Genomic DNA, 12,635 nt, shown 5'->3' with positions numbered 1-12,635 from the left:
TTTGAGACGGAGTCTTGCTCTGTCACCCAGGCTGGACTGCAGTAGTGCGATCTTGGATCCCTGCAACCTCTGCCTCCCAGGTTCAAGCCATTCTCCTGCCTCAGCCACCTGAGTAGCTGGGATTACAGTTGTCTGCCAACACGCCAGGCTAACTTTAGTACTCTTTTTGTAGAGATGGGGTTTCACCATATTGACCAGGCTGGTCTTGAACTCCTGACCTCAAGTGATCCACCTGCCTTGGCCTCCCAAAGTGCTGGGATTTCAGGCGTGAGCTACCATACCCGGCCTTGAGCAATTTTTTAAAAAATCAGCTGGGCATGGTGGCTCACATCTGTAGTCCCAGCTACTCAGGAGCCTGAAGCAGGAGGATTGCTTGAGCTAGGAGGTCGAGGACGCAGTGAGCTGTGATCTTGCCGCTGCACTCTAGCCTGGGCAATGGAGTAATACCCTGTCTCAAAAAAAAAAAAAAAAAAAAAAAATCCAATGAAGGCCAAGAATCTGCATCTAAGGCTCCCAGCTCCAAGGTTCAGACACCAGGAGATAGAGGGTTGTGCTTCCAGATGCAGTTGATAAGTGGGCAGCCTTCCTTCCCCAACTAAATGTCACCTCCTCCAACAACTGCCTGTATGACCCATCCTCTCTTTGAGTCTCCATCCCTTTGTGAATAAGATGAGCTGATGACATCAACTTTGGAGGACAGCTAAGAGGACAAGAAGAACCCAGTAGAGGGTCGGGCGCGGTGGCTCACACCTGTAATCCCAGCACTTTGGGAGGCCGAGGCAGGCAGATCACAAGGTCAGGAGATCAAGACCATCCTGGCTAACATGGTGAAACCCTGTCTCTACTAAATACAAAAAATTTAGCCGGGAGTGGTGGCGGGCGCCTATAGTCCCAGCTACTTGGGAGGCTGAGGCAGGAGAATGCCATGAACCTGGGCAGGCGGAGCTTGCAGTGAGCCAAGATCGTGCCACTGCACTCCAGCCTGGGCGAAAAAGAGTGAGAATCCATCTCAAAAAAAAAAAAAGAAGAACCCAGTAGAGGACCTGGAGAGAGGGAGGACCCTCTCAGAGCCTCAGTTTCCCTTATCTGTAAAATGGGTACATAACATGGGAAGTTGGTGCTATGGTGCATGCCCTCTTTACGTGGGCCCATTTCCTGGCCTGCAGGCGGTGACTGTGCCACTCTGCTGAAGAATATCGGAGCGCTGCCGGTAGAGATGGCCCGCATGTACTTTGCCGAGACGGTGCTAGCCCTGGAGTATTTGCACAACTATGGCATCGTGCACCGCGACCTCAAGCCTGACAAGTGAGCTTTGATCTTTCCCATCACTCCCTCTCTGCCCCTTGGGAGGCCAGGACGCAGAATGGACAGGCCTCATCCCTGAGACCCCTGCCTGTGCCTACAGCCTCCTTATCACCTCCATGGGTCACATCAAGCTCACAGATTTCGGCCTTTCCAAGATGGGGCTCATGAGCCTCACCACCAACTTATATGAAGGCCACATCGAGAAGGATGCCCGGGAGTTCCTGGACAAACAGGTGTGTGTGCGGGCATGGGGGTCGCTGCGGGTGGAGTGACCCAGCAGGACCTCGGGAACCCAGGGCCTGGTGGGGGGCACAGCTCTCCCTCGAGGGCCCTCCTGTGGCCAGGGCGTGGGCTGACAGCCTGCCCCCAGGTGTGTGGGACCCCAGAGTACATCGCGCCCGAGGTCATCCTGCGTCAAGGCTACGGCAAGCCAGTGGACTGGTGGGCCATGGGGATCATCCTCTACGAGTTCCTGGTGGGCTGTGTGCCCTTCTTCGGAGACACGCCAGAGGAGCTATTTGGACAGGTCATCAGTGGTACGTGGCTTTGCAGTGCACAGGGGCAGGGCGTGGTGTGCACGGAGAGATGGACAGGCCCAGTGTTCCAGGGACTTCAAAGCGACCCCCCAGAGGATTGCTTGTACCCAGGAGGTCAAGGCTGCAGTGATCCATGTTCGTGCCACTGCACTCCAGCTGGTGACACAGTGAGATCCTGTCTCCAAACAACAACAACAACAAAAATGCCCCTAAACTCCGTTTTGTTTTGCAGATGACATCCTGTGGCCCGAGGGGGATGAAGCCCTACCCACAGAGGCCCAACTCCTCATATCCAGCCTCCTGCAGACCAACCCTCTGGTCAGGCTTGGGGCAGGTAAGTCTGCTGTGCAGAGGAGCTGAGGGTCCACTGATGGAGAGCAGTACTCCAAAACCCCAGACCCAGCCTGTGCTGTGGCCTCGGGGCGGAACACATGGGGGGCGGGGCTCAGCTGCTGGGTTGGCCATCAGCTGTGGCTGGAATTCCTTCCCTCCCAGGCGGCGCTTTTGAGGTGAAGCAGCACAGTTTCTTTAGAGACCTGGACTGGACAGGGCTGCTGAGGCAGAAGGCCGAGTTCATCCCCCACCTAGAGTCGGAAGATGACACTAGCTACTTTGACAGTGAGCTGGGACACCAGGCACGGCCTGGGTCGAGGGGTGGGATCCGGGAAGAGGGACCCTGGGGTAAGTAAAGCCTGGGATAGGGCCCGGCTAAGTACTTAGATGTGATGCCTAGGTACAAAGGTGGTATTTTGGCGGGGGCGGGCTTTATCAGGGGCGGGGCCAATGGGTCGGGGCTGACATGGGGTGGGGCTCAGGCTGAAATGTAGGTAAGAACCTGAGATTGGGGTAGGTGTGGGGCTTGGACTGGGGTGAGTTGTGAGCGTGGGCCTGTAACTGAGCTAGAGAGAGGTACTAGCGCTCAGAATGGCCTGGGATGAGGCCAGGGTGCAGAGCACTGTAGGTGGAATCTGGGGGCGTGGCATCTTTGGAGGCTGGGCTAGACGGTGCCACTGAGAATGGGGCAAGGACCTAGCCTGGGAGCGGAGACTAAATTAAACACACTAATGAGGCAGGGACGTGGCCTGACCTGAAGACTTGTAAACCGGGCTTGAACCAGGACGGGGCTCCTGTGGGGATGTGATATAAGGAGGAAGCACGTACCCGCAGTCACAGCCCATACCCGCTCCCCAGCCCGCTCAGATAGGTATCACCACGTGAACTCCTATGACGAGGATGACACAACGGAGGAGGAGCCCGTGGAAATCCGCCAGTTCTCTTCCTGCTCGCCGCGCTTCAGCAAGGTGGGCCAGAGTGTGGGACAGGGCGGGACCCCGGGAGGGATGGGACTTGGAGAGACAGTGAGAAACAGGTTCCCTGGTGCCCAAGGTTTCAGGAGCGGGAAGTTATTGATGGGGTGGGAGTCTGGGAAGTGGTAAGACCACGCGACAGGCAGGTTCGGGAGTCTATGGGACGGGCCTTTGGCATTGAGTGGAATCTAACAGGAATCAGGATAGTTGTGCAGATTGAGGCCATGGTGGGGCGGGGCTAGGTCTGGGCTGGGCGGGGTCAGGACGTGGGAATGAGGCCAGGAGCAAGGGCGGGGTAAAGCCCAACAAGGCCTTGCTTTTATTTATTTATTTATTTATTTATTTATTTATTTATTTATTTATTTATTTATTTATATTTTCTGATAACAGGCAGAGAAGCCATAGGTTTTGCTTTGAGAAGCAACTTGTAGAGGGGTGCAGGGTCTAGCTTGGGCGAAGGAGACATAAATTAAGGGAGGTGCTGGGAAGATGGGGTGTGTAGAGAGCAGATTGGTCAGGGCATTCTAGGGACAGAGTCTAGAAGAAAACGCAGGGCCTAACTTTGTGGGGTGGGGTCTGAACTGAAGAATTGTAGATTGGCGGACCATGCACAATGAGTCGGAGCCAGGCCTTGGAGGGTGGAGTGCGCTTTGTGGGGATCCACTGCCAGGAAGATGATTAGCTCTGGAGTGTAGGTGGAACCCGGGCTGGACTTGCCTCCCACCACCACCTACAGGTGTATAGCAGCATGGAGCAGCTGTCGCAGCACGAGCCCAAGACCCCAGTAGCGGCTGCAGGGAGCAAGCGGGAGCCGAGCACCAAGGGCCCCGAGGAGAAGGTGGCCGGCAAGCGGGAGGGGCTGGGCGGCCTGACCCTGCGTGAGAAGACCTGGAGAGGGGGCTCTCCGGAGATGTGAGCAGGGGAATGGAGGATTTTGGGGGCGGGGTCGAAGGGGGCGTGTCTTCCCTGACCACGCCCCCTCCGTGCAGCAAGCGATTCTCTGCGTCCGAGGCCAGTTTCCTGGAGGGAGAGGCCAGTCCCCCACTGGGCGCCCGTCGCCGTTTCTCCGCGCTGCTGGAGCCCAGCCGCTTCAGCGCACCCCAAGAGGACGAGGATGAGGCCCGGCTGCGCAGGCCTCCCCGGCCCAGCTCCGACCCCCCGGGCTCCCTGGATGCACGGGCCTCCAAAGAGGAGACTCAAGGGGAAGGCACCTCCAGCGCCGGGGACTCCGAGGCCAGTGAGTGCTCTATCGTGCTACCTTCCCCAATGTCCTACTGGTCATATAGTGAGCATCGTATGAGCCTGGTGCTGTTTGTGAAAGACTTCACGTACTATTCACATTCCAATTTAGGATTTTTTTTTTTTTTTTTTGAGACAGAGTCTCACTCCCTCACCCAGGCTGGACTGCAATGGCGTGATCTCGGCTCACTGCAACCTCCACCTCCTAAGTTCAAGTGATTCTCGCATCTTAGCCTCCCGAGTAGCTGGGATTACAGGCGCGTGACGCCACCCCCGGCTAATTTTTGTATTTTTAGTAGAGACGGGGTTTCATCATGTTGGCCAGGCTGGTCGTGGACTCCTGACCTCAAGTTATCTGCCTTCCTTGGCCTACCAAAGTGCTGGGGTTACAGGCGTGAGCCACCGCGCCCAGCCCTATTTGAGATTCTTAACATTAGAAACACCCCAATGCCATGGTCAGTCAGTGATACAGTCTGATACAGACTATGTCTCTATATGAGCAGCAGTGCTGGATGCAGGTTACCTGCTCAGATGAAACTCACCATACATCAGGGGTAAAAAGTGGGAAGAGCATTCCAGGCAGGGAAACAGCATGTGGGAAATCCCCGGCCTTGGACTGATTCCTAACACACCTGCTTTCTGTTGCAGCTGACCGCCCACGCCCAGGTGACCTCTGCCCACCCTCGAAGGATGGGGACGCATCAGGCCCAAGGGCTACCAATGACCTGGTTCTGCGCCGGGCGCGGCACCAGCAGATGTCGGGGGACGCGGCAGTAGAGAAGAGGCCTTCTCGAACTGGGGGCAAAGTCATCAAGTCAGCCTCAGCCACTGCCTTATCTGTCATGATTCCTGCAGGTAATGCTGGGCCCCACCTGGCAGGGGAGGAGCTGCCCCCCCATTTGAGGCAGGACTGACCAATGAAAATGCTGCATATTCCCTGTCCACCGTGATTGGTTCCAGGCTGGACCAATGAGAGGCTGCTCTGCCACTTAGACTTGGGAGGAGGGAGGAGCAGATACGGGGAGATGTGTGTCTTCTTGGTTCTGATTTCTGACCACGGCTGTGTGTCTGTAGTGGACCCACATGGAAGCTCACCCCTTGCTAGTCCCATGTCTCCACGATCTCTGTCCTCCAACCCATCCTCACGGGACTCCTCACCCAGCCGGGACTACTCACCAGCTGTCAGTGGGCTCCGCTCCCCTATCACCATCCAGCGCTCGGGCAAGAAGTATGGCTTCACACTGCGTGCCATCCGTGTCTACATGGGTGACTCGGATGTCTATAGTGTCCACCACATTGTCTGGGTGAGTACTTATGGGCGGAGTCTCTATCACACAGTGGAGGCTGGAAGGGAAAAGGCCCCTCCAGCTCAAACCAGTTAGCCTGGGTGAGACACCTCTGTGACCCTCTATGCCTCTTCTGCTCTGAACCTGTTTATTTTTATTTTTCGTTTTTATTTTAGGCGGAGTCTTGCTCTGCCGCCAGGCTGGAGTACAGTGGCACAATGTCGGCTCACTGCAACCTCCACCTCCTGGGTTCAAGCCATTCTCCTGCCTCAATCTTCTGAGTAGCTGGGACTACAGATAGCCACGTGCCACCACGCCCAGCTAATTTGTGTAATTTTAGTAGAGACGGGGTTTCACCATGTTGGCTAGGATGGTCTCGATCTCTTGACCTCGTGATCCGCCCACCTCGGCCTCCCAAAGTTACAGGCGTGAGCCACAGCACCTGGCCGAGTCTGTTTCTTCATCTGCAAAATGGGGAGAATAGTCCAGGCGCAGTGGCTCAGGCCTGTAATCCCAGCACTTTGGAAGGCTGAGGTGGTCAGATCGCTGGAGGTCAGGAGTTCGAGACCAGCCTGGCCAACATGGTGAAACCCTGTCTCTACTAAAAATACAAAAATTAGCCGGGCGTGGTGGCGTGTGCCTGTAGTCCCAGCTACTCGGGAGGCTGGGGCAGGAGAATGGCAGGAACCCGGGAGGCGGAGCTTGTAGTGAGCCAAGATCTCGCCACTGCACTCCAGCCTGGGCGACAGAGCGAGACTCTGTCTTAAAAAAAAAAAAAAAAATTGGCTGGGCGCGGTGGCTCAAGCCTGTAATCCCAGCACTTTGGGAGGCCGAGACGGGCAGATCACGAGGTCAGGAGATCGAGACCATCCTGGCTAACACGGTGAAACCCCGTCTCTACTAAAAATACAAAAAATTAGCCAGGCAAGGTGGCGGGCGACCTGTAGTCCCAGCTACTCGGGAGGCTGGGGCAGGAGAATGGCAGGAACCCGGGAGGCGGAGCTTGTAGTGAGCCAAGATCTCGCCACTGCACTCCAGCCTGGGCGACAGAGCGAGATTCCGTCTCAAAAAAAAAAAAAAAAAATGGGTAGGAATAATTGCTATTTCACAAGGTGTTATGAGGATTCTAGTGCATGCAGAACTAAGTGTACTGCATATAAGTTTAGGAGCTTTCCTTGTTACCAGTCCCACTAACCCTGCCCCTGTGGGGTGCTCTTTCCCCAGCACGTGGAGGAAGGAGGCCCAGCCCAGGAGGCAGGACTCTGTGCTGGGGACCTCATCACCCACGTGAATGGGGAGCCTGTGCATGGCATGGTGCATCCTGAGGTCGTGGAGCTGATCCTTAAGGTGAATGCAGGGAAGGAAGCACCCTGGGTAGAGGATGGGGGAGCCCTGAACAACCCCTAGCAGAGCATTTTCCCCCATTCTTCCCCCAGAGTGGCAACAAGGTAGCAGTGACCACAACGCCCTTCGAAAATACCTCTATCCGCATTGGTCCCGCAAGGCGCAGCAGCTACAAGGCCAAAATGGCTCGGAGGAACAAACGACCCTCCGCCAAGGAGGGCCAGGAGAGGTGGGCACAGCCGTAAACAGCTTGATCTTTGAGCAGTGGGTGGAACTCAGGCAGGAGGGGCACAGATGAGGATGGAGAAGGGAAGAGCACGGGAAAGGCGGCGGGAACAAGTGACCAACAAGCAAAGGGAAGAGGACAAACAATTAAGAGGGGCTGCGGGCTGGGCGCTTTAGCTCACACTTGTAATCTCAGCACTTTGGGAGGCCGAGATGGGCAGATCACGAGATCAAGAGTTCGAGACCAGCCTGGCCAATATGGTGAAACCCTGTCCATACTAAAAATACAAAAATTGGCCGGGCGCGGTGGCTCAAGCCTGTAATCCCAGCACTTTGGGAGGCCGAGACGGGTGGATCACGAGGTCAGGAGATCGAGACCATACTGGCTAACACAGTGAAACCCCGTCTCTACTAAAAAAAAAAAAAAAAGAAACACAAAAAACTAGCCGGGCGAGGTGGCGGGCGCCTGTAGTCCCAGCTACTCGGGAGGCTGAGGCAGGAGAATGGCGTGAACCCGGGAGGTGGAGCTTGCAGTGAGCCGAGATCCGGCCAGTTTGGATGAGTGTTTGTAGCCAGGATTGGGAGTGGCCTAAAGTTGGGCGGGGCCTGAAGTAGGAGGAGCTAAAGGAAATTCTATCTTGATAGGTGGGTTGTAGTGGAAGAGGGAGGAGCTAGAGAGGTGGGAGGGGAAGAATAGGTTGGTTTTGCTTGGATGCTTGTTTCTAGCTTGAACTAGGAGTGGCCAAAGGGGGGGTGGGGACTGAATTGGGAGGAGCCAAGCAGCACTGAGCTAAAGGAAGGTCTTGGTCTCGATAGGTGGGTTGTATCTGGAGAGGGAAGGGCCAGGAGGGGTGGGAGGTTACAGTGGTGAGACCGTGAAGTGGGAGGAGCCCTGAGCTCCGGCTTCCAGGTCAAGGACGCTTGGCCCCCTCCCTGTCCCGCAGCAAGAAGCGCAGCTCCCTCTTCCGGAAGATCACGAAGCAGTCGAACTTGCTGCATACTAGCCGCTCGCTGTCGTCGCTGAACCGCTCGCTGTCATCCAGCGATAGTCTCCCGGGCTCGCCTACGCACGGGCTGCCGGCACGCTCGCCCACGCACAGCTACCGCTCCACGCCTGACTCCGCCTACCTAGGTATTACCTCTTGCACCTGCGTGGGGACCGGGCTGGTGCGCAGGGTGGCCTGGCTGGTGCTCGGGCTGTACCCACTTGCTTCACCTCCTGTCACCCGCAGGCGCCTCATCCCAGAGCAGTTCCCCAGCCTCGAGCACGCCCAACTCGCCTGCGTCGTCCGCGTCGCACCACATTCGGCCCAGCACGCTGCACGGACTGTCGCCAAAGCTCCACCGCCAGTACCGCTCTGCGCGATGCAAGTCGGCCGGCAACATCCCTCTGTCGCCGCTGGCACACACGCCGTCCCCCACGCAGGCGTCACCGCCGCCACTGCCGGGCCACACGGTGGGCAGCTCGCACACTACGCAGAGCTTCCCGGCCAAACTGCACTCATCGCCTCCAGTCGTGCGCCCGCGCCCCAAGAGTGCCGAGCCCCCTCGCTCGCCGCTCCTCAAGCGCGTGCAGTCGGCCGAGAAGCTGGGAGCCTCCTTGAGCGCGGACAAGAAGGGCGCACTGCGCAAACACAGCCTCGAGGTGGGCCACCCGGATTTCCGCAAGGACTTCCATGGCGAGCTGGCGCTGCATAGCCTTGCTGAGTCCGACGGCGAGACGCCCCCAGTCGAGGGCCCTGGCGCGCCCCGGCAGGTCGCCGTCCGCCGCCTGGGCCGACAGGAGTCACCTTTGAGCCTGGGCGCGGACCCATTGCTGCCCGAGGGTGCCTCCAGGCCACAAGCATCGAGCAAGGAGAAGGAATCCCCGGGGGGCGCCGAGGCGTGCACCCCGCCCCGCGCGACGACCCCTGGGGGCCGGACCCTGGAGCGGGACGTCAGCTGCACGCGGCATCAGAGCGTGCAGACAGAGGATGGCACTGGCGGGATGGCCAGGGCTGTGGCCAAGGCGGCGCTGAGCCCGGTGCAGGAACACGAGACGGGCCGGCGCAGCAGCTCTGGCGAGGCGGGCACGCCCCTGGTACCCATTGTCGTAGAGCCTGCGCGGCCCGGGGCTAAGGCTGTGGCGCCTCAGCCTCTGGGCGCGGACTCCAAAGGGTTGCAGGAACCCGCACCCCTGGCGCCTTCCGTGCCCGAGGCCCCCAGGGGCCGGGAGCGCTGGGTGTTGGAAGTGGTGGAGGAGCGCACCACGCTGAGCGGGCCCCGTTCCAAGCCTGCCGCCCCAAAGCTCTCCCCGGAGCCCCAGACACCCTCCCTAGCCCAGGCGAAGTGCAGTGCACCCAGCAGTGCAGTTACCCCAGCCCCACCGGCTTCCCTCTTGGGCTCGGGCACCAAGCCTGAAGTGGGGCTGACCTCCCGGTGCCCTGCTGAAGCTGTGCCCCCAGCAGGCCTGACCAAAAAAGGAGTGTCCAGTCCCGCACCCCCGGGACCATAGCTAAGGTGGGCGTTGGCCCCGCGCTGTACAGCTTCCTGTATACATATGTACACATATAAATAAAGTGCGTCCGTGCTGCGTGAGTTTTCTGGGGCTCCAGGCAAGGCGAGACATCATCACGCGACCCCACCCCATGCCCAGGTGCTTTTTGGGAGGTGGGACCCCGGTTCTGGTTACCATGGAGAGTAGAGGGAATTTTGAATAGACACCTCCTGTGGTCCCACTTCTGGTCTCACCTCTGCACCAACTGTCCCCAAACCTTTAGGGGGAGAATTGATGCTGCGATGCTCTTGTGTCCCAGCGTCCACCTGAAGAAAAGGTTAACAGCCTCGTCCACCAATTTCCATTTATTTACTCCTCAACAATCCTGATGGCAAGTATCATGTTTCCATTTTGCAGACAGGTAGACTGTGTCACAGAGCAGTTAAGGCACACAATCAAGGTCATACAGCTAGGAAGGGGATGAACTGGGATTCAAAATCAAGTCCGAACTGGTTCCTGAGCCCTTAGATTTTCTTTTCCTTTTTTTTTTTTTTTTTTTTTTTGAGATGGAGTCTCATTCTGTCACCCAGGCTGAAGTGTCGTGGTGTTATCTCAGTTCATGGCAACCTCTGCCTCCTGGGTTCAAGCAATTCTCCTGCCTCAGCCTCCCAAGTAGCTGGGACCACAGACACATGCCACCATGCCTGGCTAATTTTAAAATATTTTTAATGGATATGGGGTTTCACCATGTTGGCCAGGCTGGTCTTGAACTCCTGACCTCAAGTGATCCATTCATCTCCGCCTCCCAAAGTGCTGGAGTTACAGATGTGAACCACTGCGCCCACCCCCCTACCTTTTTTTTTTTTTTTTTGAAACAGGGTCTTGCTATGTGACCGAGGTTGGAGTAATCATAGTTCACCATGACCATGATCTCCCTGGTTCAATCGTTCCTCTGGCTTCAGTAGCTGGCACTACAGGTGTTTATCACCATGCCCGACTAATTTTTTTTTAAGTTCTAGTAGAGTTGCAGTCTCACTATGTTGCCCAGGCTGATCTCAAATTCCTGAGTTCAAGTGATCCTCCCTCCTTGGCTTCCCAAAGTGCTGGGATTACATGCGTGAGCCACTGCACCTGGCCATGAGGGTTAGATCTTATAATCTCTGCTGGGCTTCCTGGCCATGCCATTACAGGGCTGGTAGTTCTTCACCAGCGGCTGGAAGGCCTTCCACAGGGCTGGTAGCTGGGCACACAGCGTGCCCCCACCCCGTTGCTCCTCTCCCTGGTTCCGATTCATGTCACCCACGCAGGTCCAGGGCCCTTTTGGGGACACGCACCATTTGGAGTGGTCCTCTGTGCTGTTGAAGCTTGGGCCACCTGGTCCAGGGAAAGCTATCTGGTTCACATTCAGAACCTGCCAGGTATCCGAGCAGTTAGAGGGCAGGACACCTACAGTTTTGTGCCAGAACTGGACCTGCAGGTTGGTACCAAGGGCTGCCGCCAACCAGCCAGAGTACAGGTCTGCAAAGGATAGAGAGAGGGCACAGGTAAGGTCAGGGCCACTGCTAGGGAGTCCCTAGGCTACTCACTTCCCCTCTCTCAGCTCAGTTTCCATATTTCTTTTTTCTTTTCTTTTTTTTTTGACGTGGAGTCTTGCTCTGTCACCTGAGCTAGAGTGCATTGGTGCAATCTAGGCCCATTGCAACCTCTGCCTCCCAGGTTCCTGCCTCAGCCTCCTGAGTAGTTGGGACTACAGGCATGCACAACCACACCCGGCTAATTTTTTAATAAAGAGACAGGGGTTTCACCATGTTGGCCAGGCTGGTCTCAAACACCTGATCTCAAGCAATCTGCCCACCTCGGTCTCCCAAAGTGTTGGGACTACAGGCATGTGTCACTGAGCCCTACCACAGTTTCCATATTTCTGAGCTCGGTTGTCAATTCCCAGCCCTGGGAATGATGACATTAATATTAACTGCCCTTCCCACATTTTTTGAGATGGAGTCTCGCTCTGTCGCCCAGGCTAGAGTGCAGTGGCACAATCTTGGCTCACTGCAACCTCTGCCTCCTGGATTCAAGCGATTCTCCTGCCTCCAGCCTCCTTAGTTGCTGGGATTACAGGTGCCCACCACCACGCCTGGCTAATTTTTGTATTTTTAGTAGAGATGATATTTCACCATGTCGGCCAGGCTGCTCTCAAACTCCTGACCTCGTAATCTGCCAGCACTTGCCACCACGCCCAGCTAATTTTTGTATTTTTAGTAGAGATGGAGTTTCACCATGTTGGCCAGACTGGTCTTGAACTCCTGGGCTCAAGTCATTCACCCGCCTCGGTCTCCCAAAATGTTGTGATTACAGGCGAGCCACTGTGTCCAGCCTTAAGTGTTTTTGATTAATTAATTAACTTATCTATTTTGAGACCAGGTCTCACTCTGACACCCCGGCTGGAGTGCAGTGGCAGGATCACGACTCAATTGCAGCCTCGACCTCCTGGGCTCAAGCTATTCTCCCATCTCAGCCTGCTGAGTAGTAGGGACTACACATGTGTGCCACCATGCCCCACTAATTAAAATTTTTCTTATAGAGATGGGGTCCCACTATGTTGCCCAGGCTAGTCTCAAACTCCTGAGCTCAAGTGATCCTCCTGCCTCGACTGGGATTACAGGTGTGAGCCACTGTGCCTGGCCTATTTATTTATTTTTATTTATTTTATTTTTTATTTTTTTTGAGACACAGTCTTGCTCTGTCGCCCAGGCTGGAGTGCAGTGGCATGATCTCTGCTCACTGCAAGCTCCGCCTCCCGGGTTCATGCCATTCTCCTCCCTCAGTCTCCCAAGTAACTGGGACTACAGGCGCCTGCCACCACGCCTGGCTAATTTTTGTACTTTTAGTAGAGATGGGGTTTCACCGTGTTAGCCAG

At 56.3% G+C, this 12,635-nt stretch overlaps 2 protein-coding genes across 3 annotated transcripts in view; one reads left to right on the top strand and one right to left on the bottom strand.

The window, feature by feature from the left end:
- MAST1 (microtubule associated serine/threonine kinase 1) overlaps nucleotides 1-9,819 on the top strand; it is a 38,051-nt gene extending 28,232 nt beyond the window's left edge. The window contains exons 15-28 of the mRNA XM_011954941.1: nucleotides 1,167-1,305; nucleotides 1,406-1,538; nucleotides 1,676-1,841; nucleotides 2,074-2,175; nucleotides 2,337-2,459; nucleotides 3,033-3,142; nucleotides 3,885-4,060; nucleotides 4,138-4,385; nucleotides 5,036-5,242; nucleotides 5,462-5,691; nucleotides 6,898-7,020; nucleotides 7,110-7,246; nucleotides 8,187-8,374; nucleotides 8,475-9,819. Coding sequence (XP_011810331.1) covers nucleotides 1,167-1,305; nucleotides 1,406-1,538; nucleotides 1,676-1,841; nucleotides 2,074-2,175; nucleotides 2,337-2,459; nucleotides 3,033-3,142; nucleotides 3,885-4,060; nucleotides 4,138-4,385; nucleotides 5,036-5,242; nucleotides 5,462-5,691; nucleotides 6,898-7,020; nucleotides 7,110-7,246; nucleotides 8,187-8,374; nucleotides 8,475-9,736 — 3,344 coding nt within the window. The 3' untranslated portion in view covers nucleotides 9,737-9,819. The remainder of the gene's footprint in view (nucleotides 1-1,166; nucleotides 1,306-1,405; nucleotides 1,539-1,675; nucleotides 1,842-2,073; nucleotides 2,176-2,336; nucleotides 2,460-3,032; nucleotides 3,143-3,884; nucleotides 4,061-4,137; nucleotides 4,386-5,035; nucleotides 5,243-5,461; nucleotides 5,692-6,897; nucleotides 7,021-7,109; nucleotides 7,247-8,186; nucleotides 8,375-8,474) is intronic.
- A 251-nt stretch (nucleotides 9,820-10,070) lies between these two features.
- Nucleotides 10,071-12,635, bottom strand: part of DNASE2 (deoxyribonuclease II, lysosomal) — a 10,686-nt gene continuing 8,121 nt past the window's right edge. The window contains exon 6 of one of the 2 annotated variants that reach the window (XM_011954696.1): nucleotides 10,071-11,236. In XM_011954696.1, coding sequence (XP_011810086.1) covers nucleotides 10,863-11,236 — 374 coding nt within the window. In that variant the 3' untranslated portion in view covers nucleotides 10,071-10,862. The remainder of the gene's footprint in view (nucleotides 11,237-12,635) is intronic. The other variant, XM_011954697.1, reaches the window with a different exon arrangement.

This window comes from Colobus angolensis, unplaced genomic scaffold, assembly GCF_000951035.1.
Source record: "Colobus angolensis palliatus isolate OR3802 unplaced genomic scaffold, Cang.pa_1.0 Scaffold39, whole genome shotgun sequence".
Lineage (NCBI taxonomy): Eukaryota > Metazoa > Chordata > Mammalia > Primates > Cercopithecidae > Colobus > Colobus angolensis.
This window is presented reverse-complemented; position numbering and strand designations above follow the sequence as displayed.